This window comes from Capronia epimyces, assembly GCF_000585565.1.
Source record: "Capronia epimyces CBS 606.96 chromosome Unknown aczIQ-supercont1.3, whole genome shotgun sequence".
In the NCBI taxonomy this organism is placed as follows: domain Eukaryota; kingdom Fungi; phylum Ascomycota; class Eurotiomycetes; order Chaetothyriales; family Herpotrichiellaceae; genus Capronia; species Capronia epimyces.
This window is the reverse complement of record NW_006912906.1, coordinates 2,405,653-2,432,063: the sequence shown is the minus strand read 5'-3', so window position 1 is coordinate 2,432,063 and position 26,411 is coordinate 2,405,653. Positions and strand designations below refer to the sequence as shown.

Below are 26,411 nucleotides of genomic sequence, written 5' to 3'. Positions count from 1 at the left end.
AGCCCTCCACAATGTCCTATGCATCGTAGAGTGCCAGCAAACACAACGGCTAACACTCCGAGAGAACAGCAGGAGTACCGGATATCTACTGTAATTATCATTGGGGAATAGTTCCATATGTTCAAGTACCCGGTCCGGCAGGCATCGTTTCCGAGTTGCGGGATCCGAGACAAAGTGCCCCAGGTATGTCTATGTGTCTGGGGATAATATGACATACTCTGACTGTACATATACAGATGTTCTAGATAAAGATAACTAATTGAAAGGCCCTCTGTGCCAGTCTGGTCAAACCCAACCCAACCCCAACCCTTGTTTACCTACTCATATATACTTGGTGCCTAAGCCGGTCCAGAAAGTCAAAGGCTTGCCACTGCCACTTCCACTGCCACCATGCCGAGCTGGGACAATGTGCCCAAGGGCACGATGCGGGCGGTGACGCTCACATCGCCCAAGTCGACGCCGCCAGCGGCATGCTTCACGTACCGGACGGACTACCCTCGACCGTCGCTCCCCAACTCCAAGTTCTGCCTGGTCCGGATTCGAGCGGTCGGGCTGAACCGAGCGGAACTGCGAGCGCGCAACGCGGAGCCGGTGTCGCCGGTGGAGTTTGGGATATTCAAGAGCGAATTCCACAACGACTGCCCGCCCATCATCGGCGAAGAATTCGTGGGCGAGGTGGTGGAGGCCGGGGCGGAGACGGGGTTCGCGGAGGGCGATCGCGTGGCCGGGTGGGCGTACGGCGGCGGCAAGGCGTACGACGGGTCGTACGCCGAGTACACGATCGCGCACCACCGACGGCTGTGGAAGCTGGGGCCGGCGGCAGCAGAGGTCGGGTGGGATGCGCTGGGGGCGATCCCCATGGGCCTGTGGACGGCGTACGGGGCCATCTTCCTGGCGGCGGAGACGAAGCCGCACGACGTGGTGTTTGTGCACGGGGCGACCAGCAGCGTCGGGCTCTGGGGCGTGTTGGTGGCCAAGGACCAGGGCTGCTACGTGATCGCCAGCACGCGGCAGGCGTCCAAGGTGCAGAAGCTGAAGGACGCCGGGGCCGACTGGGTGGTGCTGGAGGAGGAGCTGCGCGACCCCAAGGTCGTCCAGGCCATCGCGGCCAAGGGCGTCAACACGGTGCTCGAGCTCGTCGGGCTCGAGGCCCTCGGCCCCATCTCCATGCCCGTCACCAAGCGCGGCGGCACCGTCGTCAAGTGCGGCATCCTGGGCAAGGTGTGGCAGATGCCCGTGGGCGCCGGCATCGTCACCGCCATGCGCAAGCTCACCACCTTCACCACCCTCGACGAGGACTACGACCACGCCGCCCGCGTCCTGGCCGAAACCGTCGAGAAGGTCCGCGACGGCAAGTACAAGAAGGAGATCTTCCTCGACAGTACCTTCGACCTCAAGGACGTCGGCGCCGCTCACCAACGCATGGAGGACAACGCCGCCTGCGGAAAGGTCGTGCTTTTGGTGCCATGAGACATGAGAGATGCAGTCAGCTAGTTTAGGAAGTAAGCTATGCCCGTCAGATATATGCAGTACTACTTATCATGTATCGTGTATCCTGTCTCCTGATGGCTTCATGCGAACATATATAGGTCATAGGTCCTGTGGTAGCTTTGGATTTTCCCTACATATTGTGCCCCTGAATCCCGTCATCGTCCTAGTACTCGGTATGCTGCCATGGCGCAATACTTGGTAGCAATCACATCTCCTGCAGGGGACAGCGGGCAGAGAAAGAAGAAGTCGAGAGAAGAACAGAGGCATTATTAGCAGGTGGCCAGTATATTCATATACCTTGCTTGTGTGTGAGAGAGAGTGAGAGAGGGTGAGAGAGAGATATCATATGGCATATTGAGTGAGTTTTATTGGGTAGATAGGTTGGATTTTCCCAACACCAAGCTATTGCTATATAGGGTGTAGGGACGACTCTATTGCCCTCGTATCCTTCCTTCACTTTTGCCCGGCCACAATCGCCTTGACCGTGGCATCGAGGCTTTCCTGCGGCAGCTCGAGTAGCTGGTTAGCAAAGGTCGGCTCCTTCTCAAAGTTTGCCCCCGTGTCGCCTCCATACATGAGGCGGGCCAGCAAGGTGCGGACGCCGGTGAAGTCGCCTTTGGCCAGCTTCTCTTTGCCCTCTCGCTCGGCGTCGGCCGTGCTCGCGTGGTTGACGGTCCACTTGGTCTCGGTGGCGGCTTCCAGCGACGCGAGGATGTCGTTCAGTGACAGCGTGAAGGACGACACGGAGAGATACTTGTTCGCGGTTTCGGCGGGCTTGCGCAGAATCGCACCCACGGCTTCTCCGATGGTGTCGAGATTGGTGTAGGAAATCCGGACGTTGCCGTCGTCGTAGATCAGCGCGGTGTGGGTTTTCAGGTTGAAGCCCAGAAAGCCAACTTGGAGGCCCTGGATGAGAGAGAACATGTGTCAACACCACCCACAAGTACAGAGCCGATTCTTTCAAGAAGCTGGCACCATCACCACCACCACCACCACCACCCACACCTATGAGAACTGAAAAGGGATCAAGGGGGGCCGACGTACCCAGTCAAAGACAGGACCGGTGGCCAGTCCAGTCCAGCTAAAGCCTGGATTCTTCTTGGCCGTGGCTTCCAGATGCTCCAGCACCGTCTGCTTCTGCTTATAAAAGAAGACCAGCTCCTGAGCCTTGGGGTTCAAGGTATTGGAGCCCAGTTCACTAGGGATGAACCTCTTCACGCCGGCTTTGGCGGCCACGTCGATGAGCTTGATCTGGTCCAGCAACGCCGCCACCGACACAAACGACACCACGGCGTCTTGCCCCTCGAAGGCCTCGGAGAGAGACGGGTCGTCGTACAATTTCTTCACCACCTTGACATTGGGGCCGAACGTGTTCTTCGAGTCTGGCCGACTCAACACCGTCAGGTCGAATCCGGCCTTCTCGAGCGATCGGAAAATGGGCCCGCCGATATTCCCACCGGCCTACATCAGTGCATGCTGGTTAATTACATGCGACTCCGATTATTTTGTGAAGTAACGAACACGGACACGATCACGAGACCTGTGTCTGTGTCTGTCTGTGTGTGTGTGTGTGTGTGTGCGTGCGTGTGTTTGTATCGTTGCTGGAGTGGATTGGAGTGGATGGGATCAGCCTACCCCAATGAACAAGACCTTCTTCAGGACTTGTGAGCCCGACATTTTTTCTTTTTCTTTTTCCGTTTCCGATGGAATATGGGATCACTCGCGAGACTGGCCGGGGGAAGGAATATCGATGACAAGGAGTACTGCTTAGCTTACAGAGTACTGGTACTGTCCTGTGTACAGGGTGCCCACGGGGAAAATAATGAGGGGTCAGGGTTTCTCTGGGGGAGCTGGCACCTGGGAACAGACTTGTTGATATCCCTGAATTGGAATGGTGACTGTCGGCCGAGTGTCTGTCAGGAGATTCGCGTGGCGGCAGCCAGGATGGCGCGATCCAAGTCACCTGAATCCCACATGGCCGGCCGCCTGGCACTCGAAACCCATCTCCTGACGGTCTTGCGATCATCATGGGTCATAGACATGGACGTTCAGGTTCAACGTTGGCCGAGGCACCGGCGACGGGTGGGGGGTGGAGGGGTGGAGGGGCTTATGCTCCTTAGGCTGCAGTCAGGTCTACTCCGTAAGGTTCTACTCCGTAAGGGGCTGAGGACGCGAGCGGGATGTCCAGACCCGACATCCGAACTTGAGGCTGTTCTGTTTCCGAGACGCGTCTCAACTTGTCCGAACGGTGGCACGCAACAGTCTGGATGCTTCATCCACCAGGTCCCGACATGGCTTCGGGGTTTGGCTCTGGCTGGGTTGCAACCCGCAACCCTACACGCAGGGCGGGCATTGTGCACAAAGCAAATATGCACAGGTCATGCTGTGGGAATCGCCCCAAAGAGGCAACAAGGCTGGCGTATACTTAGTATACTTAGGCCCGCGAGGGACCATACAAGTAGACCCTGAATTCACGACGGACCAGACGCACGCTCCTGGATTCCTTTTCTGACATCGACACCATACGAGTTGCTCCTGTCCTGTCTTGTCTTGACCAAGCCTTGACTTTAGGCCAGTGTCAACATCCCCTGTCCTCGTCCCCGTCAACTCCAAGGTCAACGTCGACGTCGACGTCGACATCAGAACCATGGGATCGGTCTCAGAGCCCCGTGTCCCCCCGCATCCGGACCAGCGATGCATCGACGACTGGCGCCCGATCAAGGTCATCTGCATCGGCGCCGGCATGTCTGGCATCGCCGTCGGCTCTCTCTTCCCTCAATATATTCCTAATCTCGAATTGACCATTTACGAGAAGAACGCCGAGGTCGGCGGGACTTGGTTCGAGAATCACTACCCTGGCCTCCGTCCTGGTAAGTGGAAGTTCCGTGTTTAGTGTTTGCTCAAAGCCAAGCCGAAAGAAAGAAAGAACAAAAAAGCAGGAGAGCACGGCTGCTTGATGCTTGATGAAGAAGAGTGACCAGCTGACCACCCCCTGTTTCTCAGATCTCACCCCTCATGTGTATCAGTACAGCTTTGCCAGCAACCCCAACTGGACGCGCTTCTACCCGCCCGGAGCCGAATTCGAGGAGTATCTGAAGACGGTGGCCAAGAAATACGAGGTGTACAAGAACGTCAAGTTCCGCCACCGGTTCATCAGTGCCCGCTGGATCGAGGACGACGGGCAATGGGAAGTCACTCTGCAGCGACTAGAGGATGGAAAGGTGAGTGCCACCCGACCCAATTCAACCCACCACGCCTCTTGTGAAGCTGAAGTGGAAGCTCGTGCTTGTGCTTGTGCTCATGCTCATTTCTTTTATCCTCAGACCATCACCGACCGGGCCGAAGTGCTGATCAAGGCCACCGGGTTCGTCAACGACTGGCGCTGGCCCGACGTGCCCGGGCGCGAGAAGTTCAAGGGCACCATGCTACACACGGCCAACTGGGACGACAACTTCGACCCGACAGGCAAGACGATCGCCGTGCTCGGCTACGGCTCGACCGGCGTCCAGATCACGCCGGCCATCCAGCCGATCGTGAAGCAGCTCGACCACTACGTGCGCGGCAAGGTCTGGGTGCCCCCGGGTGGCGGCACCAACACGGAGGAATTGATTGAACGAGGAGCCCAGAATAACTGTAAGAGGACTCCCACCCTGACACTGACCCCGACACCGACATCGAGAGAGAGAGAGAGAGAGAGAAGCTACGGCCACGGTGTTCCCCAAGAGATATGCTGATGCTGACCCGTGTGACTTGACTAGTCGACCATGCCCTGGAAGAGCGCAAGCGCTTCACCGAGAACCCGGAGCAGTATCTCGAGTTCCGCAAGAAGCAGGAGGCGTACTGCAACAATGTGCAGCGCATCTTCTTCAAGGACTCGGAGGCCCAGAAGCAATTCACCCAGTTCCTCGACCACAACCTGCGCGAAACCACCAAGCCCAAGCCCTGGCTGTACGACGTGCTGCGACCCAACTACGCGCCGGGGTGTCGACGACTGATCATGGGCCAGATGTGGCTGGAGTGCATGCAGGAGGAAAATGCCAACATCATCCCCAAGGATGTCAAGCAGTTTACGGAAAACGGCATCATCGACGAAGACGGCGTCGAACGACACTACGATGCCATTATTTGTGCTACTGGATTTGATACGTGAGTTGATACACCCTCGTCGTTTTGGTCGTCTTTCCTATCACCGTCACCATCACCACTTGACACTGGGTCTCCCCTATCACCACTTGATACTGACAATCTCATCACCACAGTCGCCTCGACAGCAGCGGAACCCCCTTCATCGGCCGCAACGAGAAACCTCTCTCCCAAGTGTGGGATCCCGATCCAGTGGCCTACTTTGGCGTGCAGCCCGAGCAGATGCCCAACCTGTTCCTGATGTTTGGGCCCAACACCGCCCCCTTCGCCGGCTCCATCGTGCACACCTTCGAGTCCGCCGCCCACTATATCATCAAGTGCGTGTTGAAACTGCAGAGAGAGTATATCAAGTCCATGGTGGTCAAGTAAGTGCAATCGCAGCCTTGGGCGGTCTTGGGCGGTCTTGTGGACGCCTCAAGCATTGAGATCTGACTGACTCTTTCCAACTCCACCAGGCCACAAGCCGTCTACAACTGGGTCAAGCACGTCGATCGCCACATGAGCAAGACGGTCATGACGGATCATGTAAGTTTACGTTCTGTTCTATCGAGTGGTTCTTCCATCCCGCCTATCCTTCCCGTCCAGCCTATCCTCTACCATTCTGCCCATGCTCTTCCGTCCTGCCCATCCTCTCCCGTCCCACCTACCCTGTCCTGTCGAATCCAGACTCCCAAACCCAGAATACCAGACTGACGAACCCCAGTGCGTGACTTGGTTCAAACGCAACAAGCCCGACGGCCGCACCATCACCATGTGGCCCGGGTCCGCGATGCACGGCCACATTGCATGGAAACACCCACGGTTCGAAGACTACGAGTACACGTCGTGGCTTCCCGAGGACGACAGCCTGGCGTGGATCGGTAACGGAAACACCGTGGCCGAGCTGACCGGCGTCGGCGACACCACCAACTACATGGACTACACGGACGTGACCAAGGTGCTGCCCGTGCCAACCAAGGACTATACGCCGCCCGCGTTGTCGGTGCCGGGCTCCGAGGAGAAGTGGCTCGGCCAGATCAACGGCGCCGACCAGCTCGCCCAGAAGCAGCATGCCGCTCTGGAGGAGGTCGAGGCCGACGGCAAGCCCGTGCCCAATGCCGCCTTGGATCCCCACGCCCCGGAGAGCACCAAGGTCGCGGCGAGTGAGGAGGTCGCACCGCTGGGTCCGAAGGTTGATCCAGGTGAGTTTGCCTTCCCTTCCTAGAGAGTTCCCCTTGCCTTCCTAGGGAGTTCCCTTTGCCTTCCTTCCCTTCCTTCGCTTCCCTTCCTAGTCATGGTCAAGCTAACCACCGTCCAAAATCCAGAGTCCACCGCCGACGACAAGCCCAAGATCAAGAAGTTTTATTGAGAGGCCAGACTGGACCGGACCGGACAAGGACGCCAACGAGACGAGACGCCTCCCTAGCGAGAAAGCCCAAGAGTGAAGAATGAGAATGAGACAAGACGCCACCACCCCGTGTTCCAACGAGAAAAGCCAGAAAGACCCAACAAGTTTCATTCCCTTCCGTTTCCTTTCCATTCCTTTCCTCTTGTTGCGTTGCGTTGCTTGAGATAAGGTGCGGTGTGATGCGATGTGCCTGGACCGGGTGGAGTTGGAATCAGGGGGATGAATATATGACATATATATTAAATACTAAATACTGAATACTTCATTGCCTCCTGACCGGACAGCTAGCTGACAAGGAGGCTGATGGCTGTGATGTTAGTCGCTGACCTCTACTACTATTACTACACTGTAATTACCTCATTAGGTACTTGTCTCTCGGTATATACGTACCTGGTACCTACCTACCTACCTACCTACCTATGTATCCGTACTTCCTTCGGCGCAAGAAGATTGATGTGGTCCACCAAGGCTACGTACGTCCGAGATCCGACTCTTAGAGATTCACAGCTCAGTCTCTGTCTTAGTCTCAGTATCAGGATCAGATGGCTTGCATGGGATCCAGTCTCACTCTGAGTATTAGATGGCTTGGTTAGGATTCATGTTGTTTTTCGCATAGAAAGATTTAAATCATGTTCAACTCCGCTCTTGTCTTGGTTTCAGATTCGAAGGTCCTCTCGCCGCTGCTGTTCTCTCCTCTCTTATCTTCTCCTCTCCTGTCCCCTCATCTTCTCTCCTCTTCTCTCCTCTCCTCTGCGGAATGGCGGCTTGTGATGCCGGACGCGCTCTTAGCATGATTGATGAACACCGCTCCCTACTCCGCTCTGCTCTGGGTGCTGAGTGCCATATACTCCTCCGTAGGATGTGCCGGCTCAAGGCATCACGTGATATTAGTGCTCTACGGTACGGTACTGATGCCGTTACGTCAATCTCTCTACGTGCTAGGTGCGTGCATGTGATAGCCATCGCACATGATCTGCCTCTCTACAATACCTACCTACCACCTACCACATACTACAGTATATACAGAGTACTTCGTACAGTACCGACACGATGGCTGAAATCTAATATATTCTCGTCGGCCGTCAGCACTTCTGCTCCGGCGTCTCAAATCTCTCGCTTCAGTTTTGTACAGATGTACTATCCTCGATCAAGAGGTTCTCAATCCTCAATCAATCACAAGTGCCTCCCAGTGCAGTGCAGTGCAGTGCAGTGCAGTTCAGTTCAGTTCAGCTTCCCAAACACGACGCCGACATCAATCAAGTCAATTCATAGCATCTTCGTCATCGCCCGAACTCGAATGGCTCCGGGACAGTCCCTCGCCCGGATTTGGCCTATCTTTCCGCTGGCCCTTCCTTCCGCTGGCTCCAGTTCATAAATGCTGAAGGTCAAGATGCCCGGCTATACGCATAGACAAATACAATGATGCCGCCAGCACACATAGCGAGACAAGACCACGGTGGTCTCAGTCTCCGCTTCGGGTTTTGTTTTGCCTCCCCTGCCCACATCATTCCTCCAGGGTGGCTTCGAGACCGTAGGAGTTGGCGCTGAAAGGCCCTGGCCCGAAAGGATCGTGGAACATATTGCCATTCCAGGGCATGGTCAGACCATCGGGAAACATGGGTTGGATTTCGGCCATGAAGCCGGGGAGTCGTTGTGAAAACTGGGTTTGATTGAGAGAATCGTCGAGTCCTAATGGGAAGGCCTGCAACTCACAAAGACAAAGCTATTAGCTCAAGACGGACCAGAGGAAAGGCCAGGAGGGGAAGGGCAGAGAAAGAGAAAGGCCAGGACGGAAAGGGAACTTCGTTCTCACCTGGTTTGCAGCGCGGCTGTACAATGACGGCGACGGATATCCCAGATCCCCCGTCACGGTTGCTGACAGCGGTGTCAAGGGGACGGTGTTGTGGCCGTTCGAGAACTGCTGCCTGTCTGTGGTGACATCTTGCATGGACCGTGCTCGGTCGTGCATGTGCTGGCCGGCCTTCTCGGTTCTTTCTACCACCTCTCGGGCAGTCCGCTCGAACTCAGAGCACACCCGGAAGATGCGGTTCAGCTCCATGCTGTCCTCCCGCCGCAGCTTGGAGAGGAAGTCGACGAGGGAGCGCATCAGGCGCAGGTCGGAGCGGGATCGAGAGTCGGTCGGGGTACGGAGGATGCTCTCGAAGAGCGTGATGAATGCGCTCACGGGGAAGTACAGCACTCGCCTAGGACAAACATGTTAGTATCTCATTTGGTTTGATTGGGACAAACAACGATGGATGTATCGGTTTAACTCATCCACCGAGTCAAGTCAAGAAGAAGTCAAGGAACCATACCAGACGAAGCCCATGTCTTGTACGGGAATATACTTCAACATGCGGATGGAGGCTCGGGCGGAAAAGCTACATTGCGCGGCGGACTGGAAGACTTGAGGACTCAGCGGGGCAGCGTCGAAGCTGTTGTGGCGGCCCGTCCAGTAGCTGTGTTGGATGGAGGTGCGATGGATGGTGTGGAGGCAGTTGTAGTAGGAAAAGTGCAGGACGATCAGGTGGAGGCCATGGGGAGTATAGGCAGTGCGGATCTCGAAGTCCGGCTGGTCCAGATCGACCGGCACGCTTTCTTTCCACTCCTCCAGTTGCCGGTCGAGCTCGGTGATGGTGGCCATCAGCTCTTCGTCCGATTGATTGGCCACGTTGGCTGAGTACAGCCGCTTGTGAATGCGGGCTTGGATGGTGGCGACTTCGGCCATGGCCCGGAAGACGTTGAGCCGCCCCTGGCCGTCCGGGAGGGTCACGATGCCCAGGTCGTCGGGCGGGTTCTCGCTCGGGAGGTCCATGCTCATGTCATCTTCGTCTTGGATCAACGGCAGGCCGGAGCGGATACACATGTCCTTGTCGATGCGGTAGGCGATCCAGAAGATGCGTTTCCGTTGTTCGGCTTCGAGGGGGTCAAGGCCATAGAGCGATTCCCTCTTGTGCAGGCCGAGGGTATGCGAGAGCCTCATGGCGGACGCGACAAAGAACGCCACCGGTCGCGGGTCGGGCGTGCCTTGCATGAGCAGGGCCATGGCTAGCAAGGCCTGCACGCCGAGGAGATCGGTGCTTCGGATGGTCAGCTCGGTGAGCACGGCCAGGGCATTGCGGAAGTAGTCGCGCGATCTCTCCATCATGGCGGGCGGTGCATTGTTGAGCGCCTGGAGCATGACGATGATGGCTAGCACAATGTTCAGGCTGGCCCACCAGCCCACACTGTCGCACGGGGTGGCCGTGTACTGTCGTTCCACCAACGCCATGAACGCGGGCTGCGAGAACAAGGGGCAGACGCTGTTGAAGTCCTTGAAGTACCGTTCCACCAACGAGATGGTCTCTTCCCTCGGGGGCAGCTGCCGGAAGATGCGCCGGGTGAAGACGCAGTTGAAGGTGTCGGATGTCCAGTGGTTCATGGTATGCTCGTCCTGGGCCGCGGCCACGATCGCGTCCTTGAATGTCTTGTTCCCTGTCCGTTCGATCACCCATTGCACGCCCTTGGGCGAAAAGATGGAGAACCCGGCCGCCGACCCAATGCGGCCCGACCTGCTGGGTGGATGTGAGAGACTGGGGTCAACCGAATCGCCCATGTCCTTGGGCCCCGATCGTGACATGGTGATATCGTCTCCCGTCATATCACGGTCCATCACCGTTCTCCTCTCGCTGCTCCCCGGCGAGGGGTGAAAGCTGTGCTGTGAGGCCGAGTCTTCGAGCGTGGGCAAGTCGTGGCCGATGGAGTCCGGCGAAGTCATGGCCGGGGGCATCGTGTTGGATCCACTGGACACGCTGGGAATGGGCGGCATCGTGGTCTCCATCGATCCTCCCGGTGCTGAATGGCGACCGTCCTTGTCTGCTAAAAAGCCCGAGCTGTTGAGCAGCGACTCCATTGTGGTGAGACGATTCTCCAGGGTATCCATGTACTTTGCGCTGTGCATCTGTGGTCAGCGGAAGTCTGAGTCTGCGGGGAGAGGAGGTTGAGAAGCGTACCCTCGGCGAGAGCCTCCGCGCTGGCGCAGCTGTGGGAAGATGCACTCGACGTCGTGGGTCATGCAGTAATTGCACGGCTTGTTGCCGTCGCATTTGATTTTTTTCTTTTGGCATGTGCGGCAGGCCTGGTGTCGCGCGTGGTCCCAAAGTCAGCCAACGAGTTCTCCCGGGGCACGAGGCGTGCCTGCTGTCGCTCGTTTCAAAGAGTCTTACCGTGGCGATGCGCTTTCGCTTGACTACGGGGGCCTCACTTTCCGTCATTTCTGCTCGTTGTCTCGCAATGCATGCAGGCCGTGGAAAAGGGCCTTCGACCAGCAAGAAAGGGGGTGAGTCGCAGACCAGGGGAAGGAGGTGAGGGTGAAAGAAGGTCGGGGGGTGAGAGAAATGAGATGTTTCCAAGGAGCGCAAATTTCTGCAGTCGCCAAATGGGGGGTACCGAGTTTCATGAACCGCGTCTTCGTCAATGCCGTATAGATGATTACATATATCATCGAAGAGGACGATTGGGTGAATGCGAGGCGGTTGAGGAGGCCCGTGCACGAAGCTGGGGCGTCCCCGCGTTGGCTGAGGTGCTGCGCCATTATGCTTTTTGTGCTCTCAGTTTCTGGAATTGTGCATCGTGCTAGAGGACGTGGATTGCAATGGTGCGGTGCTGACCCCTGCGGCCGTGTTGGTCTGGGGCTAGCTTGGAGATTGTGATCGGTGGTCATGCCCGTTCCAGAGGCTTTTCCGTCAGAATTCCAGCCTTGACTCGCGCGGGGAAGGCTGGGGAATGGAGAAGACGAAGCAAGGAAACCCGGGGGGGGAGCCGGGGTGACCAAGTCTCCAACGCGGGCCACGGATGATTGGCAATGATGGCGGCTGATTGGTGCTGCGTCCCTGAACTAGCCTGCTAGTCCGCCCAGGGCAGCCCTGGAGATGGAAGCTGGAATCAATTGACCTCCGATCCGAGACCATCCCCGCCCAAGCAAGGTCTTGGTTGGAACGGCCCTCCCTGGTGCAGTTCCGACCCGACTGTAGCTGAACGGAATGCCAGCATGTGACGAGCAGTGTCGGAATTACGAGGTTACCCTCGGGATAGGGTTCAGGTATATGGCGCTGAGCCATCGAGTCCCAGCAGGCCTCAGCATCCAGAGGGTGGAGAGAAAGAGAGAGTTCTGCTGCTGCAAAAGGAACTCTAAGACGAGCGACAGTAATGGCCTCTTCGACCACGTCTTACCAGGCTCTGTTCCAAAGAGCACGAGATGCAACCCCTGAAACTCTGCCCAGCGGGGCCTGGTATATCCTGGTAGTGAGTCCAGCCCAATCCAGCCCACTTCAATCCAGGCAGCTCCTGCCGTGTCTGCTCACACCGACTCTTCTATCGTGTAGGCTGCCACGCTCATCACCGCCGATGGGGGGGCACACCTGGGCGAGCTGTACCAATTCGTCTTGAACGACCTAGGCGCTGAGTCGACGCTGGAGAGTCGGCAGAATGTCTCGCGCCGGCTGCGAGCCGTCGTCATCAAGGCCTGGACGCTAGTCGGCATGCCTCGCGCCAGTGACGGCCTGTTCTCGCTGCTCAAAGTCGAGGATCCCAAAGATGCGGCTCAGGACTGGGACCGCTCAGAATATGCACGGGAGCCGGAGAAGGCCATCCAGCGCACTCAGGACTGGTGGAAGCAGGTGTTTGGACAAGAGGTCATCGCCGGCATCTATAAGTCGTACGAGTCCAATCCCGATTTCTGTGAGTCAAGCCCACCCCGAAGGAAGCTGAAGCTCAAGCTCGACTGGCGTTGCGGCGCGGTGCGTTGCGTTGCGTAGCGGTGCCGGCGGCTGACTGACTTTGTCTGTCTCTCTAGCATGGACGGTCGACTTCGCCGTGTACGGCTTGTACCTGGCCGATCTGTCGGTGCTGGGCCCGATCGAGAACGAGCTGGTGATATTGGCCAGCGTCATGGGGCAAGGCGCCATCAACACCACTCGCTTTCATCTGGGAGGAACCCGTCGCATTGGCGTCGGCGCGCAGGACGCGATCGCCGTCCAGGGCGTGATCGAGCTGGTTGCCAACCATCTGGGCAAAGATTCCAGTTCATGGCCTCGATTCCAAGAGGTCGAGCACCAGTTTCCATAGAGACCAAAATCACACGTAGAAAATCAGCGGGCAGCAGTACAGTGGTGAGGGAGATATGGCAGAAAGAAGCGTGTGTCACCCAACCCTGACTGCGGATCTCTCTCTTGTCTGTCTACCGGCCGGCACTGGGGATGTATCCGAGTCGCAGCCAAGCCTGTAGCAAAGAGCAAGTAACAAGCTCGTGATTGATAAACCACACATCCGGTGGACGGTGGACGGTGGACTATGCACCGGCGTGGCCCGAGGTCAAGCTCAACGTCCTTGGTCCTTGGTGGGCACGGTAGAATGGTAGTCTGCCTGCCACGGAGGCCACAGTTGATGCCACCCCTGGAGAGCTTTCGGTCCGGGTACTACTGGGCAGCGATCTGGAAGCCATCTGCAAGAAAAGCGCCGACGTCAACTTGTTCATACAATACATGTAGAGCTCTCCGTTCACCTGGGGTTGGGCTTCCTCACAGCCCAGCCAGCCCAGCCCATACAATCTCCATACTTGTATACTCCGTCCGTACTCTTGCACATACTCTTGTGTTTCTGACCTCGTCAACTTGCGTTGCGAGACTCACCCACTGTGCCCAGTGCCAGAAGCGAGCGTCCTCGTTCAAGTTCAGATCCACCCGAGTCATCGCCATCACATCATGTCTCGCAAGCTGACATACGCCGACGTGGAAGCCCACACGGGGAGACACGACCTCTGGGTCATCATCCACGGCAAGGTGTTGGATCTCAGCAAATTTGTGGATGAGCACCCGTCCGTCACCCCGTCTCCTTGCCCTTTCCCGTTCCCATTTCTCCTTCCTTCTCGTTCTCATTCAAACTCGGTCGCACAGTAGTGACTGACTGACTGCTTCTGTAGCGGCGGCGAGGAGGTTCTCGTGGATCAAGGGGGAAAGGACGCCTCAGATGCCTTCGAGGATGTCGGCCACAGCCCCGAGGCCCGGCAGCTCCTAGAGACACTAGTCATTGGCAGTTTGGACAAAAAGGTGTGATCCCAACTTTCCCCGAAGGTTGCTTGCTGGTGGTACAGACAGACAGTACTGATAAAATGAATCTCTTACAGGCAGCACCCAGCTCTGTCAAGCCAGCCGCCACCACTAGCGCGACTAGGTCTCAGTCTGACAGCTCAGGCCTTAGCGTGTACCTCATCGTCATCCTCAGTCTTCTGGCAGCCTTTGGAGCCTACCGACTCACATTGGCCTAGGAGGTGCAGTGTTGAAAGAGAAAGACAGAAGGAGAGAAAGAGAAGGAAAGAATATTGGATGAGGGCACAGGAGCAGGGGCCATACTAGTACGGTTTATAAATTTAGATACTAGAACGGTCCCTTTGTGTGCGGAATCCTGCATTGTGTCTTGAACCATGCTGCACCAGACCAGGTACCGCGTCAAAAGTCACACAACATGTTAGAGTCATCTATGGGAATGTGTCTTTGTCCTAGGTACCAGGCAGGCTCAGGTTTCATGCTCTCAGGCTCTCAGGCCCGGCCGGACGCCTCCATGTTCTTGGCATATTCCTCTCGTGCGGCTTTTGTGTCTCCCTTCACCTTGAACCATTCGGGCGTGCTGTCTTTGAGTGCCTGCTCGATGTTGTAGATCTCGTCGTTCTCAACCAGCAATCCAGCCCCGGCCTGGTCCAGCCCTCCCTGGACAATGTAGGCGCAGGCGAGGGCGCAGGTGCGGGAAGAGCTCAGATGGATGCCCACCTTCTCGAGCTTGGCGCGCATCTTCTCGAAGGCCTCAGGACCTCGTTTGTAATCGAGCGGGAAAGGCCCAGGCGTGAAGGTGATGTGTGGAGCTACGATGGCGAGCGCGATGCCCTTCTCTTTGGCCGAGCCAGCTAAAGAGCGCAGGAGGCCCGTGGCACCTGGGGGATGTCAGTGACGACTTGGACGTCTCGTGTTTGGGAACAGGAACAGGAACAGGAACAGGAACGGGAATGGGAACGGGAAGGGGAGTGGGAGTAGGAGTGGGAGTAGGAGTAGGGACAGGGGAGGTCGACCGTTTTTTGCCGCCGAGTATCCCGGCATGATCTCGTTCCCTCCATAGCCTGCCCGACTGGTGACCATGATGACCGTTCCTCCGTTGTCCTTGAGGTAGTGGATGCCGAGAGCGATGCCATACATGGTTCCCTTCAGGTCCACGTCGATCACTCGGGTGTCAATGGGCAGCGGCCTGCCCGACTCATCGACCTTGACGTCGAAGAACTGGCCGCGCGGCTCAGCCACCCCAGCATTGAGGCAGACGATGTCGATGCGGCCAAACTTCTGCTTGGCCGCTTCAAACACTTCGACCTGCGAGTCCCACGAGCTGATGTCGCACTGGCGCACCAATGCCCGCGGCGAATCCAGGTCCACGTAGGTGTCGGGACGCTTGCGGCCACCCACGAACACCACGTTGGCGCCATGGTCGTAGAAGAACTCGGCAACCTCCAGGCCGATGCCAGAGGACGCCCCGGTGACGATGATGGTCTTCCCAGCCAAGGAGGTCAACGAATCCAGGTCGACTTTCACCACGGGCGCAGCGGAGGTGGCCATGGTCGGTGGCTATGGTTCGAGGCGGACTGTCGAAGATGGGTATCTGCGTGTGCGTCTGTAGCTACGTCTTTGTCCTTGTTTGCGTCTGCTGGGATCTGTCACGGCATCCACGCTCAGTAAACATCCAACTTGGATCAGGATCCCGTCCAATATGAGGGAGTCGACACACACCAACCCTCGGGCTGTCCGCGGTGTGCAGGCTGCTATTGACCGAACATGCTGAGCGGGAATCTTCAAATCCCGACCCGTTGGCAAACGCAAGCAGTGTGATATCGAGGCCGGTTCATGGCTACCCATCTTGCCAGCAATTACGGGAATACAGTTCAACTGTTCAGGACAGGAACTCGCTCTATGCAGTTAGAGAGCCGCCCTTGTTCTACCGGGCCGGGAGAGCGTAGTGCTGACCCGGTAGCAGAGCATCTTGGACTTCACTCTTCCACTGCCTATAGCCTAGCTATCTGTGCGCCTAGAAATAGCAGTCAACTCAACTCATCCCGAACTCCATCCTGTGCTCGTTATAGTACGCCACGCAGTCTCTCTCCAACCACTCAAGGCAGGCTATGCGAAGCCGGCTACGTCTTCTCAGCCAAACCGTGATTGCGTCGTCTTCCTCCTTCAGCCTCTAGATCGAGCGAAACACCACCACCACCAACGACAAGATGCCAAAGAATCTACTGATCCTCGGCGGATCTGGAAAGAGCGGCGTCCAGATTGTGAAGCTGGCACTCGAAAGAGGCCACAAGGTCACGGCGTATGGGCGAAACACGAGCAACTTGAAAGAAGACCACGCCTCGGCCCTCAGTGACGGCTCGTTGACGGTAAGCAAGCACTCTTCTTTACCACAAGGCCTACCATGGCTCCGACCCTGAAGCTGACGCTGACGCTGACGCTGACGCTTGCCTGATCAGCTCATCGAGAGCGAAATCACATCTCTCCGCGAGAAGCTTTCACCCATCCTTGGGCAGTTCGATGCCATCATCTCGGTCCTTGGACCCAACAGCTTGAGCTACACAGGGACTGAGATTGCCCAACTCTACGAATGGTTGCTGAGCGAGTTGCGCCAGCTGCCGGCGGGCCAGCGTCCATACCTGCTATTGACGTCGACCCAGTCGATCGTCGACCCTGAAGACGGCTTCGACCTGTTCACCAAGATCCACATCTTCTTCATCATGACCATCGCGCCGGGGGCCCGCCGCGAGACGCTGGCGATCAAAGACGTCTTCCTCAAGGAGGCCAAGTCGCAGCAGGACGACGTGGACTGGACGGTGGGCCGGCTCAATCTGCTGAAGGATTCCGGCTTGCCCATCGAGGGCGGCAAGGCCGGTTACGTTGCAAAGAATGGGTGGATCTCGACCATGGACCGGGCTCAACTGGCCTACTGGTTGATACGGGAGGCAGAGAAGGAGCCTGCGGAGAGGGAGTGGGTGAGGAAGATGCCTGCCCTCTGGGGTGACAATGTGGTCTGAACCGGCGGTCAATGAAATGAATGGGGCTCAAAGACAGCTCAAGCAAGAGTGTCGTCGTCTGCCCCTCACCCGCCATGGACGCTGGCCTTCCGACCGAGGCTCATTCGTATGTCAGCCAGTGGTGGCAGTGGGATTGGCAGAACAATAGGAGTGGGAATGAGAATGGGATTTGGTGGTGCGGGTGCCGGCCTCACCTCAGGGGCCAGTGCGAGTGCACACTGCATGCTGCACAAAGATGAGACTGTACGGTATCTCCATGATAGTCCAAACTCCGAGCCACGATTAAGTTTCTGTGTGTTTTTCAACATCCGAAAGTACTGAGGCCTCCGCCCCTGCTCCGCCCTCCTGAGCTCGACCCACTTCTTTACACGGTCTGTGTCGGGTGTTCGGTGCCATGGCGCCTTGGGCCAGCGATGTGGCGCGGCTCGCTTCCCAAACAACGATCCGCCCGAGAGCTGGACCCGGGACAGGAGGACACAATGCATCCAGTTGTGGTAATAAATTACACATCACAATATTCGAGTACGGATGCTCCGTACTGCCTGGAGCCCTGGTCTTGGTCTTGGTGGTGGCTGGCTTTGACTCTGCCCTAGTATTGTGTCAAACCCCCATCCCCATCGTATGTGCAATCTGAATATATACCAACGGATAGTATCCGGCCTTCTCAAGACGAACCTGAGTCTGAAACCAAGACAGAGACCGACATCTGTACTTGTCGACTTCTACAGTACAATACAGTACTCTCTCCCACAAGTCCTGCCGTGATCAGCTCTGATCTGATCAGAACTTCTCGTCGGCACCATGGGGATTCTCGAGGGTCTTCACAACCTCAACCTGTCGCCTCCAGTGGCTCTCGCTCTTTTCCCGGTGGCGCTGACAGGCTTGGTAAGTTCTATTCAGCCTCCCTCCCTCAATCTATCTCTCTCTCTCTCTTTCTCTCTTGCTGTGTCGATGTCGAGCAGAAGAGTCGATGTGATGAAGAAAGAGTGATCGATCATTCAGGATGCCAGTCTTCTAACAATCAATTACCAACCCAGATCATCACCTACTATGTCTCGCTGGCGTTCTACAACATCTGGTTCCATCCTCTCCGGCACTATCCCGGCCCCGTGCTGAACGCAGCGACACGACTCACGTGGAGTTTCCAAGTGATCTCGGGCCGGTCTCAGTTCACGCTGTCGAAGCTGCACGACAAATACGGCGAGGTGGTGCGGATCGGCCCCAACGAACTATCGTACACGACGTCCAAGGTGTGGAAGGACATCTATCAGTCCCGGCCCGGCAAGCCGCAGTTCCAGAAGGATCCGTTGCACTACCAGAAGCACGACAAGACACCGAGTCTGCACGTGTCGAGCGATGCCGACCACACGCGGATGCGGCGCATGATCGCCCACGCCTTCTCGGACAAGGCGCTGAGAGAGCAGGAGCCGATCATGAAGCAGTACAGCGACACGCTGATACGGCGGCTGCACGAGGTGACGGCGTCGGGCGAGGCCATCAACATCAAGCAGTGGTACCAGTGGACGCTGTTCGACCTGTTCGGCGATCTGTGCTTCAACCAGCCCTTTGGCTGCCTGGAGGCCGGCAAGAGCCACCCGTGGATCGACATCATCGGCGAGTCGATCCAGGCCTTCTACTATCTCGGGCTGGCGCGCCGCATCCCGGGCCTCCAGAGCCTGATGATGAAGATGATCCCCAAGAAGAAGACCGAGCAGGCCGCCTGGCACTCGGCCTTCAGCAAGAGCCTGGCCGACAAACGCATGGCCATGAAGACCGACCGGCCCGACTTCATGTCCTTCATCCTCAAGCACAACGAGACCGAGAAGGCCCTGACCGTGCCCGAGATCCGCTCCAACGTCAACGTCTTGATCCCCGGCGGCAGCGAGACCACCTCGACCTTCCTGACCGGCACCACCTGGACCCTGCTGCAGAACCCGGAAAAGTACAAGCTGCTGGTCGACGAGATTCGCTCCACCTTCAAGGACTCGGATGATATCAAGATCAGTAACACCGCCGGCATGGACTATCTGAACGCCGTCATCAACGAAGGCCTGAGGTTTTACCCGCCCGTGCCCTCTAATATGCCGCGTGTCGTGCCGGACGAAGGAGCCATCGTGGCAGGCAAATTCCTGCCTGGAGGAGTGAGTTTGTTTTTCTTGCTTTTTCTGTTGCATCTTATCTGCATCTTGATCTTCAAACATTCATCTGCTCTGCACTCAATACCCTTCTCTTGTCAACTCACCTCCACTCTTGTTCAATTGTCCCCAATGTTGAGACTCGACTTACCTAAACCTACCCACACTTCCCTCAATTGTCCACCATAGACGCGTGTAAGCTATATGCACTACTAACCAATCCTCTCTGATCTAGATCTCGGTCTGCGTGGCGCCGTACCCCATGGCTCGCAGCTTCCGCAACTACAAGAATCCCGACTCCTTCGTGCCCGAGCGCTGGCTCAAGGACCCCGACTACGCCGACGACGACCTGAGCGCATCGCAGCCTTTCTCCTTCGGTCCACGGAACTGCATTGGAAAGAAGTGAGTGTTCAGCCCCCAAATTCCAAAGGGCCCAAAACCAAAGCCAAAGCCAAGGCTGAGAACCCCTCCCATCACCTCGGATGTTGGTCTTGTTGATCCAGTTTCGAACTGCACTTACTGACCACCCTCTCTCCCTACAGTCTTGCTTTTGCCGAGATGCGTCTGGTGCTTGCCAAGCTTCTATGGCACTTTGACCTGGAGCTGGCGCCACAGAGCGAGAATTGGTTCCCACACAATATGATCGTCATCTGGGACAGCCCGCCGCTATATGTCAAGCTACATCCTGTCAAGCGATGAGGTGATGGACCAGGGACCAGGGACCAGGGACCAGGGACCAGGGACTGTCGCTGGCTGGAATCGTTCAGGGATTCGGGGGCGGTACTTGGAACACTCTCCACGAGAGTCTTGTCTTGTGTCCGGAGATGCAGCATATCATATAGGTTTAGGATACTATCGCCTATAGGGGTAATCTGAGATAGAACGAGGTACATGATGCATTTGAATATTCACATGTTCGCCTGCTAGTATATACCACGCTGGTGCCTGTTCGTCTCCCTAGTATATCCCACCGCTGGTGCCTGCTCTTGGTCTATTGTCTTGAAGTCATGTCTTTGAGACCTCAGGTCGACCTGACCGACTAAGTATGCAACAGGACTCAAATACTCATACTCATTTATCGCTCCTTGTATCGTACACTGGAGAGGTACTGTAGCATGTACCGTACATACTCGAGCACGATAGCAAAGAACAAGATGCCTGGTTGGGATTCAGGTTCAGGTTCAGGTTCAGGTTCAGGTTCAGGTTCAGGTTCAGGTTCAGGTTCAGGTTCAGGTTCAGGTTCAGGTTCAGGTTCAGGTTCAGGTTGTAGTCATTGTCTAATTAGTCCATCTATTGAAAAGCTCAACCAAACTTCTTCCATGCCAGCCTTAGCCCTCCTTTGCTACTCCGCGTTCCTAGTTGTCTGAGGCTGAGCTCGTACCTTTTTGCTCACAGGCGAACTGCTTCTGGCATGAGCAAAGACTTTATTTCAAGTCAGGAACATCACATCATATTACATCGGCATCGGTATCGGTATCGGCATTGATTCTTAAGGTCAGCGAGGTAACATTTCGGAGATACAATATCCACCACCTGAGGTACATCATCACACCTTAATCCTGATACAAGTCTAAGTAACCTAACCCTAACCCTCTATGAGTTCCCCAAGCGTTGAGGAGACTATAGCCTTAGAAGCCTTTCTTTTATGCCTGGGGCTGTATGTGTACACATGTTGACTATATTGAACTGTTGGTGACGTCGACCTTGGTCGAGCCAGCTTGGTACATATATACTGTAAATACTGCTCGTACAACATATAGTAGAAATGACTACCACCTACATATAATTAGTTAGTATATATAGACCGGACCATTACTTATGTACAGCATCCAGTAAGGATGATTGATTACCTACTACCTACTAGGTATATCATGTCTCACACTACGTACAGTACCAGACACGCAATGGTGTTGTTTTATGTCGTTTCGTTCATTTCGTTTTAATCTATTATATTTCGTTCTATTCCATTTCATTCCATTTTCTTTTACTATCACTATAACTATCACTATTATACTACCTACTGTCACTGTAACTATCACTATTATACCCCCAGTTACTACAGCATAGCTGCTAATCTATATATACTACCACTTCGTAGTCTGTGGTCTGTGGTCTGAAGTCTATAGTTTGTAGTCTATGGTCCGTAGTTTGTACTCTGTACTCTGTAGTCTATAGGTGGGTTCGCAGTGGAAAGGAAGCGTATTCAGAACAGTATCGAGCAATCAGCATAAGCATAATCACAATCACACGCATAAGTGTCAACGTTGATCAACACGAACCTGAACCTGAACATACAGATAGATGGCTTCTCTCGGAGGCTGAGGCCGCAGGAGCCGTGGACGACATGGACATCGGCCTCGCAAACACGGACATCAGACAGAACAGCATCTCCACCGATCACCCTGGATACAGTAACTAGGTAGGTAGGTAACTAGGAGGTAGGTGACTAGGAGGTAGGTAACTAGGAGGTAGGTAACTAGGAGGTAGGTAACTAGGTCTAGGTTGTAGGTAACCAGGTAAGTACCTAGGTAGTCAGTCATATCGATGCCTCAGCTCATCCCCATGACAGCTCATGTTTACGTACCGGTACGCACAGATTCTAACGCAGAGTACTCCGGTAAATACAGCGAACAGCAAGTAATCTCAGTCTCAGTCTCAATCTTAGAAGGGTAAGTGCGCTCAACCTCAACCACTGGCATTTAAGGTGTCATCCGCTCGGATATGGATTCGGATTCGGGTCGGAATCAAATTGATTCCTGACTTCCGAATCGTGGGGTACGACTTCCTACTCACCTATTATTAGACTCGGTACCTATTAGGTGTAGGACTCCTTGTGAATATGTATGCACTCGTAGTATGTAGGTAGTATGTACGTGATGACGCTGGCTTTCGTCCGCCGCTTCGGTCGAAGTTAGTTACAGTGAATTTGCTAGTGATCAGATTTCAGATTTCCTTTTTCCCTTCGCATCCGACCTCGATGTGGATATCCTAGGGATGGACCTTGCCCTGCCCTGCCCTTGCCCACACCCACACCCACACTCCAGCCTAAGCCCCCGCAATTTGCTACAGTTTGCTGGTTGCAACATCATGATACTCCAACTCTATCTACAGGACAGAAGCTACCTTACCAACTTGCTATCCGTACATTCCGTACCGTACATACTCCAACTCTTCGGCACGAATATCTACAGGCCAAGAAGCAACATACCATCCAGACATGGTAGTAAGATCTCGGTGCCGCACTATTGCTTCATTGTTGGTTGATTACCAACCTACTACAGTCTCGGTGCCGCATTACATAGCACTTCGGTGGTTCATTGTTGTCCAGTTATCCGTGGTCCGCTCAGCCTCAATCTCTCTCTGGCAGGAATTAAGGAATTAGGATCTACGATCTAACACACATACACAAACAACACACCTCTAGGCAAGGAGACTAAACTGAATTCCATTTCATATTTCCGTTCTGGATTTGTCATTCTCGGCCGACCACCGTATTGACACTGCAGTGATGAAACTAGAGTCATCACATCGGCATCGAGGTGGGTGTCGTACGATTTGGGTGCCCTAATGGGTGCTCTGAGACATTCCGTCGGCACCGGCATAGTTCCTTGAGGTTACATGTGGATGTGTGTGTGATTGTGATTGCGATCCTCCAGGCCAACATAATATACTGTCGTAGAATGCTACTACTGTCAGCTTGCTGATCGGGGACCGATGGATACGTTATCTCCATAATGTGTACTTGGGAAGGTGTCGATGAACTGTTGTTTTGATGAAGTCAGCATACATACGTGTTCATATGTATGTCGATGTCTCGATAGCATGTAACAAGTGTTCATATGTATGTCGATGTCTCGATAACGTGTAATGAGTGCTCATATGCTGGCTGACTACGCATAACTCACAGCTATCCTATCCGTACATCAGTCCAGGCACTCTTGTCGGAGCTGGAGCTAGAGAGTTTACATCAAGAGAGACGTCAATCTGTAATTGCCTGTCCTGGCCTGAACTGACTTGACCGTCTGATGGTCAATTTGTCAACGGTTTAAACGGCAAGGCTGGGAATGCCTAAGTTTGATACAATTAGGTTGAGATTCTGGTCGCAGCCGAGTCATATGTACCCAACTACTACGTAGAGTCCTACTAGTACCTATCAGGATGTAAAACAGCAATCTAGCCAGTTAAAGTCAATATATCAGCAAGTTTGCTGTCTTGTGATATATGTATGACTATGTTACAGAGATCCAACGAGATAATAAATAGGATTTTCCTCTCTATCAGGGGAACACTAAGGGGAGTAAGACCCAGGAAAGCCCTACAGTATAGCTAGCTGTAGGAATATGATGCTTGGGGATCCCCAAGCAACGCTGAGCATCCCTTGTTCGACAAATACTGTACTGGAAAGTATGTAGAAGCTGCCCTATTGGATGCCGCACTCTTGTTCATAGTGTTGTGTTGTATTGTATCGATATCACAACTCATCATGGCGCAGTCACATCTTCTCCGCCCTGTGCTTCACATCCTTGGGCCGGTACACCTGCACACCTCCACCTCCCCAGCTTGTTGAGGGAAGGTCTTGTCTCTTTTTCCAGATAGTAGATGGCGGCAACTGGCCAGTGGTCTCATCGGTCGTGTGGGAGAGATCTGCCAGGATCCCAACGCGGTTGAGTTCGCGAACGAGCTCTTTGCCTAGGTCTGATGAACCATTGTCGTCATGTACCGCGCCCAACGGCTGCCCGGAGCTTGCGGACGAGGCAAACGCGCTGTGGCAGGTATGCGTCAAGGATAGATAGCGGTCTCCAAGCTGTGCAATTGGCCGGAATGTGCCCAGTGAGTTGCCCAGTAGATGGGTGCCTTCCATGCCAATAAGCGATGCGATCTTGCCGGCTCCAAAGGCGTTCCATGCTAGGGCGGCCGTCCAACATTCACCTTCAGCCTCGCCTTCACTTTCACTTTCTGCGTCACCTTCACCTTCACATGATACCATGCCAGAAGTGAAATAGAATAATAATAACACGTATATTAACCCAATCCCGAAAATATATCCTCAATAACGCAAAGACCCCCAGTTAGCCGAGTCAGCACTGGGCGACCGACCGAAAGGTTGGAGATTAGATATTGGAGGTTGGAGTCGTACTGCAAATCGTCCGGGTGTTGTGAAATCATATTCTGGATCATGTCGAGCATTTCCATCGAGTCTCGGAGATTTCCTGGGAGCATTTCAACTGCCAGCTTGAATAAATAGCTACCCCTCCCAATATAAAGAAAGAAGAGGACAGCCCAAGAAAAAGAAAAGAAAAGAAAAGAAAAGAAACCAACCGATATCCTGCCTCAGAAGCCCTTTTGGATCATCATGACCTCCGAAAAGTCTCCCCATGAGGCGTCCGGAGTGACCGCCAATGGACCTCCAACGAAGCTGTCAGTCATGCTGGCAACGTGCAGTCATAGGATTCCCAGGCGGTGCGCAAGCCTCGACTCAAGATTGACTTCATCATCCTGCCTACCTTGGCTGTCATGTATACCTTTAAGTGAGTTGGGTCCCCGTATCATCACATTCACACCATGCACTTTTGTCCTTCCTTTGCCAGGTCCCGCAGCTCTGAGGCTCAGGCTCAGGCTCAGGCTCAGGCCAGGACGAGAGGACCAATCGAATCGAATCGAAGGCTAGGTTGCAAACCTTGTCGACTGTCTAGCTTTCTCGATCGCAGTAATCTCGGAAACGCCAGAACAGCCGGGCTGGCCGAAGATACGCACCTGACGGGAGACCAGTACAACTTACAGTTGACCCTGTACTATGTCATGTTTGCCCTCTTCGGAGCCATCATGACCGTCTTTACCAAAGTTTGCTCAGCCAAGATCAGTCTGCCTTACATGATGCTGACCTTCGGCATTGCGTCCGCCTGTACAGCTGCAGCCAGAAACTTTGGGCAGCTGTCTACATGTCTCATCTTGGTGGGCACCTTTGAGTCTGGCTTTCTGGCATCGTAAGACCCCCAGACTCCCAAGACCCCTTTCCTCGAGATCCGATGGACCTGGACCTCCTCCCAACAGTAACCGTATTAACCAGCGTCGTCTTCTATCTGAGCAAGTGGAATGTCTGAGCAATAGGGGCCCCAGTCCCAGTCGCGACACCTCATATGGGAAGGTCAATGTCTCCAGACTCGGTCCCTCGAACGGCTCGTCGGGCGTGAGTGAAGAAGCGCGATCGACGGCGGAGGACTTCGACGTCGAGTGACGACACGTGCAAGAAAGAACAGAACCCTATGCTGTAATGCCGTGCATAGAAGATGTCCAGCGCCCGTTGCAGCAGACCGACAGAAGGATGTCCTTTGGCGTGGTCGCGGCCAACCCTGGCCCTGGTCCTAGATAGGCGTCATCGTTTCTGACGAGCCTCTTCGCTTTCTGAAGTGTTCCCATCGGAGGCCTGCGTGAAAGTTACACCGTCTCCAACGTTAGAAGAAGCCGGGTGTGACATAGGCCAGGAGCAGGGTAGACGTCGCAAGGTGCAGTTTCCACAAGTTGGCCGAACGCCGTTGCACTTGGTCTCGCGCCGCCGAATTTCAAACTCGATGCGCCAGGTGAGTTACATCGTTACAGACAACGTCGCCCGCCGGGACGGGACTGCTCGACTGACCATGCGTTACATGCTTGTAAAACTCGGGCACCGGTGGAGGTGGAAACCCAAGCTCCCATTCCAGGCGCAGCTCCGGAAGATCCATCTGAGTTAGGGTGATTGATCATGTTCCCGAACCGCGAGTCTTGGGTGGGTTGAACGACAACGACAACATTAGCATCTATGGACAATCAATTACAATTTCAGCTGATAGAACGACGTTGACTTGATTACTTTCGATGGTAGGAAGTGGGAAGGATAAAGCAGCGCGGCAGAGACTCCTTTAAGTTAGACAGGCTGTCTTGGCGCTGGGCGGAGAGTCACGTGCTATGATCATATCACGTGCGTTTGATTACGTGAGTATACCGCCAGACTTCCGCCGTCCACTCCGCCGTAGTAGGGTTGCTTGGGTGCCCCTATGGAGAACCCTCTGCGAGTTGTGCTCCGTACGGAAATCTAGATAGCTACCTCGGTAGATAGCTAGATACCTCCCTGACATCAGGACTGATCGATATTCCACCGCAGGAAGTGGCGTCATGAGAC

General features: G+C 55.0%; 11 protein-coding genes across 11 annotated transcripts; 7 read left to right on the top strand and 4 right to left on the bottom strand.

The window, feature by feature from the left end:
* Positions 1-390: 390 nt before the first annotated feature.
* On the top strand, positions 391-1,470 carry A1O3_04156 (uncharacterized protein; the record flags this gene model as incomplete). Its single annotated transcript, XM_007734286.1, has 1 exon — positions 391-1,470. One exon carries the CDS (start codon positions 391-393, stop codon positions 1,468-1,470), a length of 1,080 nt encoding a protein of 359 aa, XP_007732476.1.
* A 474-nt stretch (positions 1,471-1,944) lies between these two features.
* On the bottom strand, positions 1,945-3,168 carry A1O3_04155 (uncharacterized protein; the record flags this gene model as incomplete). The annotated part of the gene is made up of 3 exons (XM_007734285.1): positions 1,945-2,397; positions 2,536-2,952; positions 3,127-3,168. The coding sequence occupies 3 exons, from the start codon at positions 3,166-3,168 to the stop codon at positions 1,945-1,947; spliced, it is 912 nt and encodes a 303-aa protein (XP_007732475.1).
* Positions 3,169-4,138: 970 nt separating this feature from the next.
* A1O3_04154 (uncharacterized protein) lies at positions 4,139-6,982 on the top strand (the record flags this gene model as incomplete). The annotated part of the gene is made up of 8 exons (XM_007734284.1): positions 4,139-4,361; positions 4,495-4,712; positions 4,815-5,124; positions 5,250-5,637; positions 5,751-5,999; positions 6,090-6,159; positions 6,338-6,815; positions 6,906-6,982. 8 exons carry the CDS (start codon positions 4,139-4,141, stop codon positions 6,980-6,982), a joined length of 2,013 nt encoding a protein of 670 aa, XP_007732474.1.
* Positions 6,983-8,525: 1,543 nt separating this feature from the next.
* On the bottom strand, positions 8,526-11,274 carry A1O3_04153 (uncharacterized protein; the record flags this gene model as incomplete). The annotated part of the gene is made up of 5 exons (XM_007734283.1): positions 8,526-8,723; positions 8,835-9,225; positions 9,337-10,953; positions 11,014-11,138; positions 11,227-11,274. 5 exons carry the CDS (start codon positions 11,272-11,274, stop codon positions 8,526-8,528), a joined length of 2,379 nt encoding a protein of 792 aa, XP_007732473.1.
* A 934-nt stretch (positions 11,275-12,208) lies between these two features.
* A1O3_04152 (uncharacterized protein) lies at positions 12,209-13,126 on the top strand (the record flags this gene model as incomplete). The annotated part of the gene is made up of 3 exons (XM_007734282.1): positions 12,209-12,304; positions 12,385-12,739; positions 12,855-13,126. The coding sequence occupies 3 exons, from the start codon at positions 12,209-12,211 to the stop codon at positions 13,124-13,126; spliced, it is 723 nt and encodes a 240-aa protein (XP_007732472.1).
* Positions 13,127-13,761: 635 nt separating this feature from the next.
* A1O3_04151 (cytochrome-b5 reductase) lies at positions 13,762-14,112 on the top strand (the record flags this gene model as incomplete). The annotated part of the gene is made up of 2 exons (XM_007734281.1): positions 13,762-13,874; positions 13,980-14,112. 2 exons carry the CDS (start codon positions 13,762-13,764, stop codon positions 14,110-14,112), a joined length of 246 nt encoding a protein of 81 aa, XP_007732471.1.
* Positions 14,113-14,595: 483 nt separating this feature from the next.
* A1O3_04150 (uncharacterized protein) lies at positions 14,596-15,654 on the bottom strand (the record flags this gene model as incomplete). Its single annotated transcript, XM_007734280.1, has 2 exons — positions 14,596-14,984; positions 15,120-15,654. 2 exons carry the CDS (start codon positions 15,652-15,654, stop codon positions 14,596-14,598), a joined length of 924 nt encoding a protein of 307 aa, XP_007732470.1.
* A 659-nt stretch (positions 15,655-16,313) lies between these two features.
* On the top strand, positions 16,314-17,120 carry A1O3_04149 (uncharacterized protein; the record flags this gene model as incomplete). The annotated part of the gene is made up of 2 exons (XM_007734279.1): positions 16,314-16,472; positions 16,563-17,120. The coding sequence occupies 2 exons, from the start codon at positions 16,314-16,316 to the stop codon at positions 17,118-17,120; spliced, it is 717 nt and encodes a 238-aa protein (XP_007732469.1).
* An 801-nt stretch (positions 17,121-17,921) lies between these two features.
* A1O3_04148 (uncharacterized protein) lies at positions 17,922-19,661 on the top strand (the record flags this gene model as incomplete). The annotated part of the gene is made up of 3 exons (XM_007734278.1): positions 17,922-18,005; positions 18,158-19,261; positions 19,491-19,661. 3 exons carry the CDS (start codon positions 17,922-17,924, stop codon positions 19,659-19,661), a joined length of 1,359 nt encoding a protein of 452 aa, XP_007732468.1.
* A 4,086-nt stretch (positions 19,662-23,747) lies between these two features.
* On the bottom strand, positions 23,748-24,242 carry A1O3_04147 (membrane dipeptidase; the record flags this gene model as incomplete). Its single annotated transcript, XM_007734277.1, has 1 exon — positions 23,748-24,242. One exon carries the CDS (start codon positions 24,240-24,242, stop codon positions 23,748-23,750), a length of 495 nt encoding a protein of 164 aa, XP_007732467.1.
* Positions 24,243-24,608: 366 nt separating this feature from the next.
* A1O3_04146 (uncharacterized protein) lies at positions 24,609-25,243 on the top strand (the record flags this gene model as incomplete). Its single annotated transcript, XM_007734276.1, has 2 exons — positions 24,609-24,673; positions 24,949-25,243. The coding sequence occupies 2 exons, from the start codon at positions 24,609-24,611 to the stop codon at positions 25,241-25,243; spliced, it is 360 nt and encodes a 119-aa protein (XP_007732466.1).
* Positions 25,244-26,411: the final 1,168 nt, after the last annotated feature.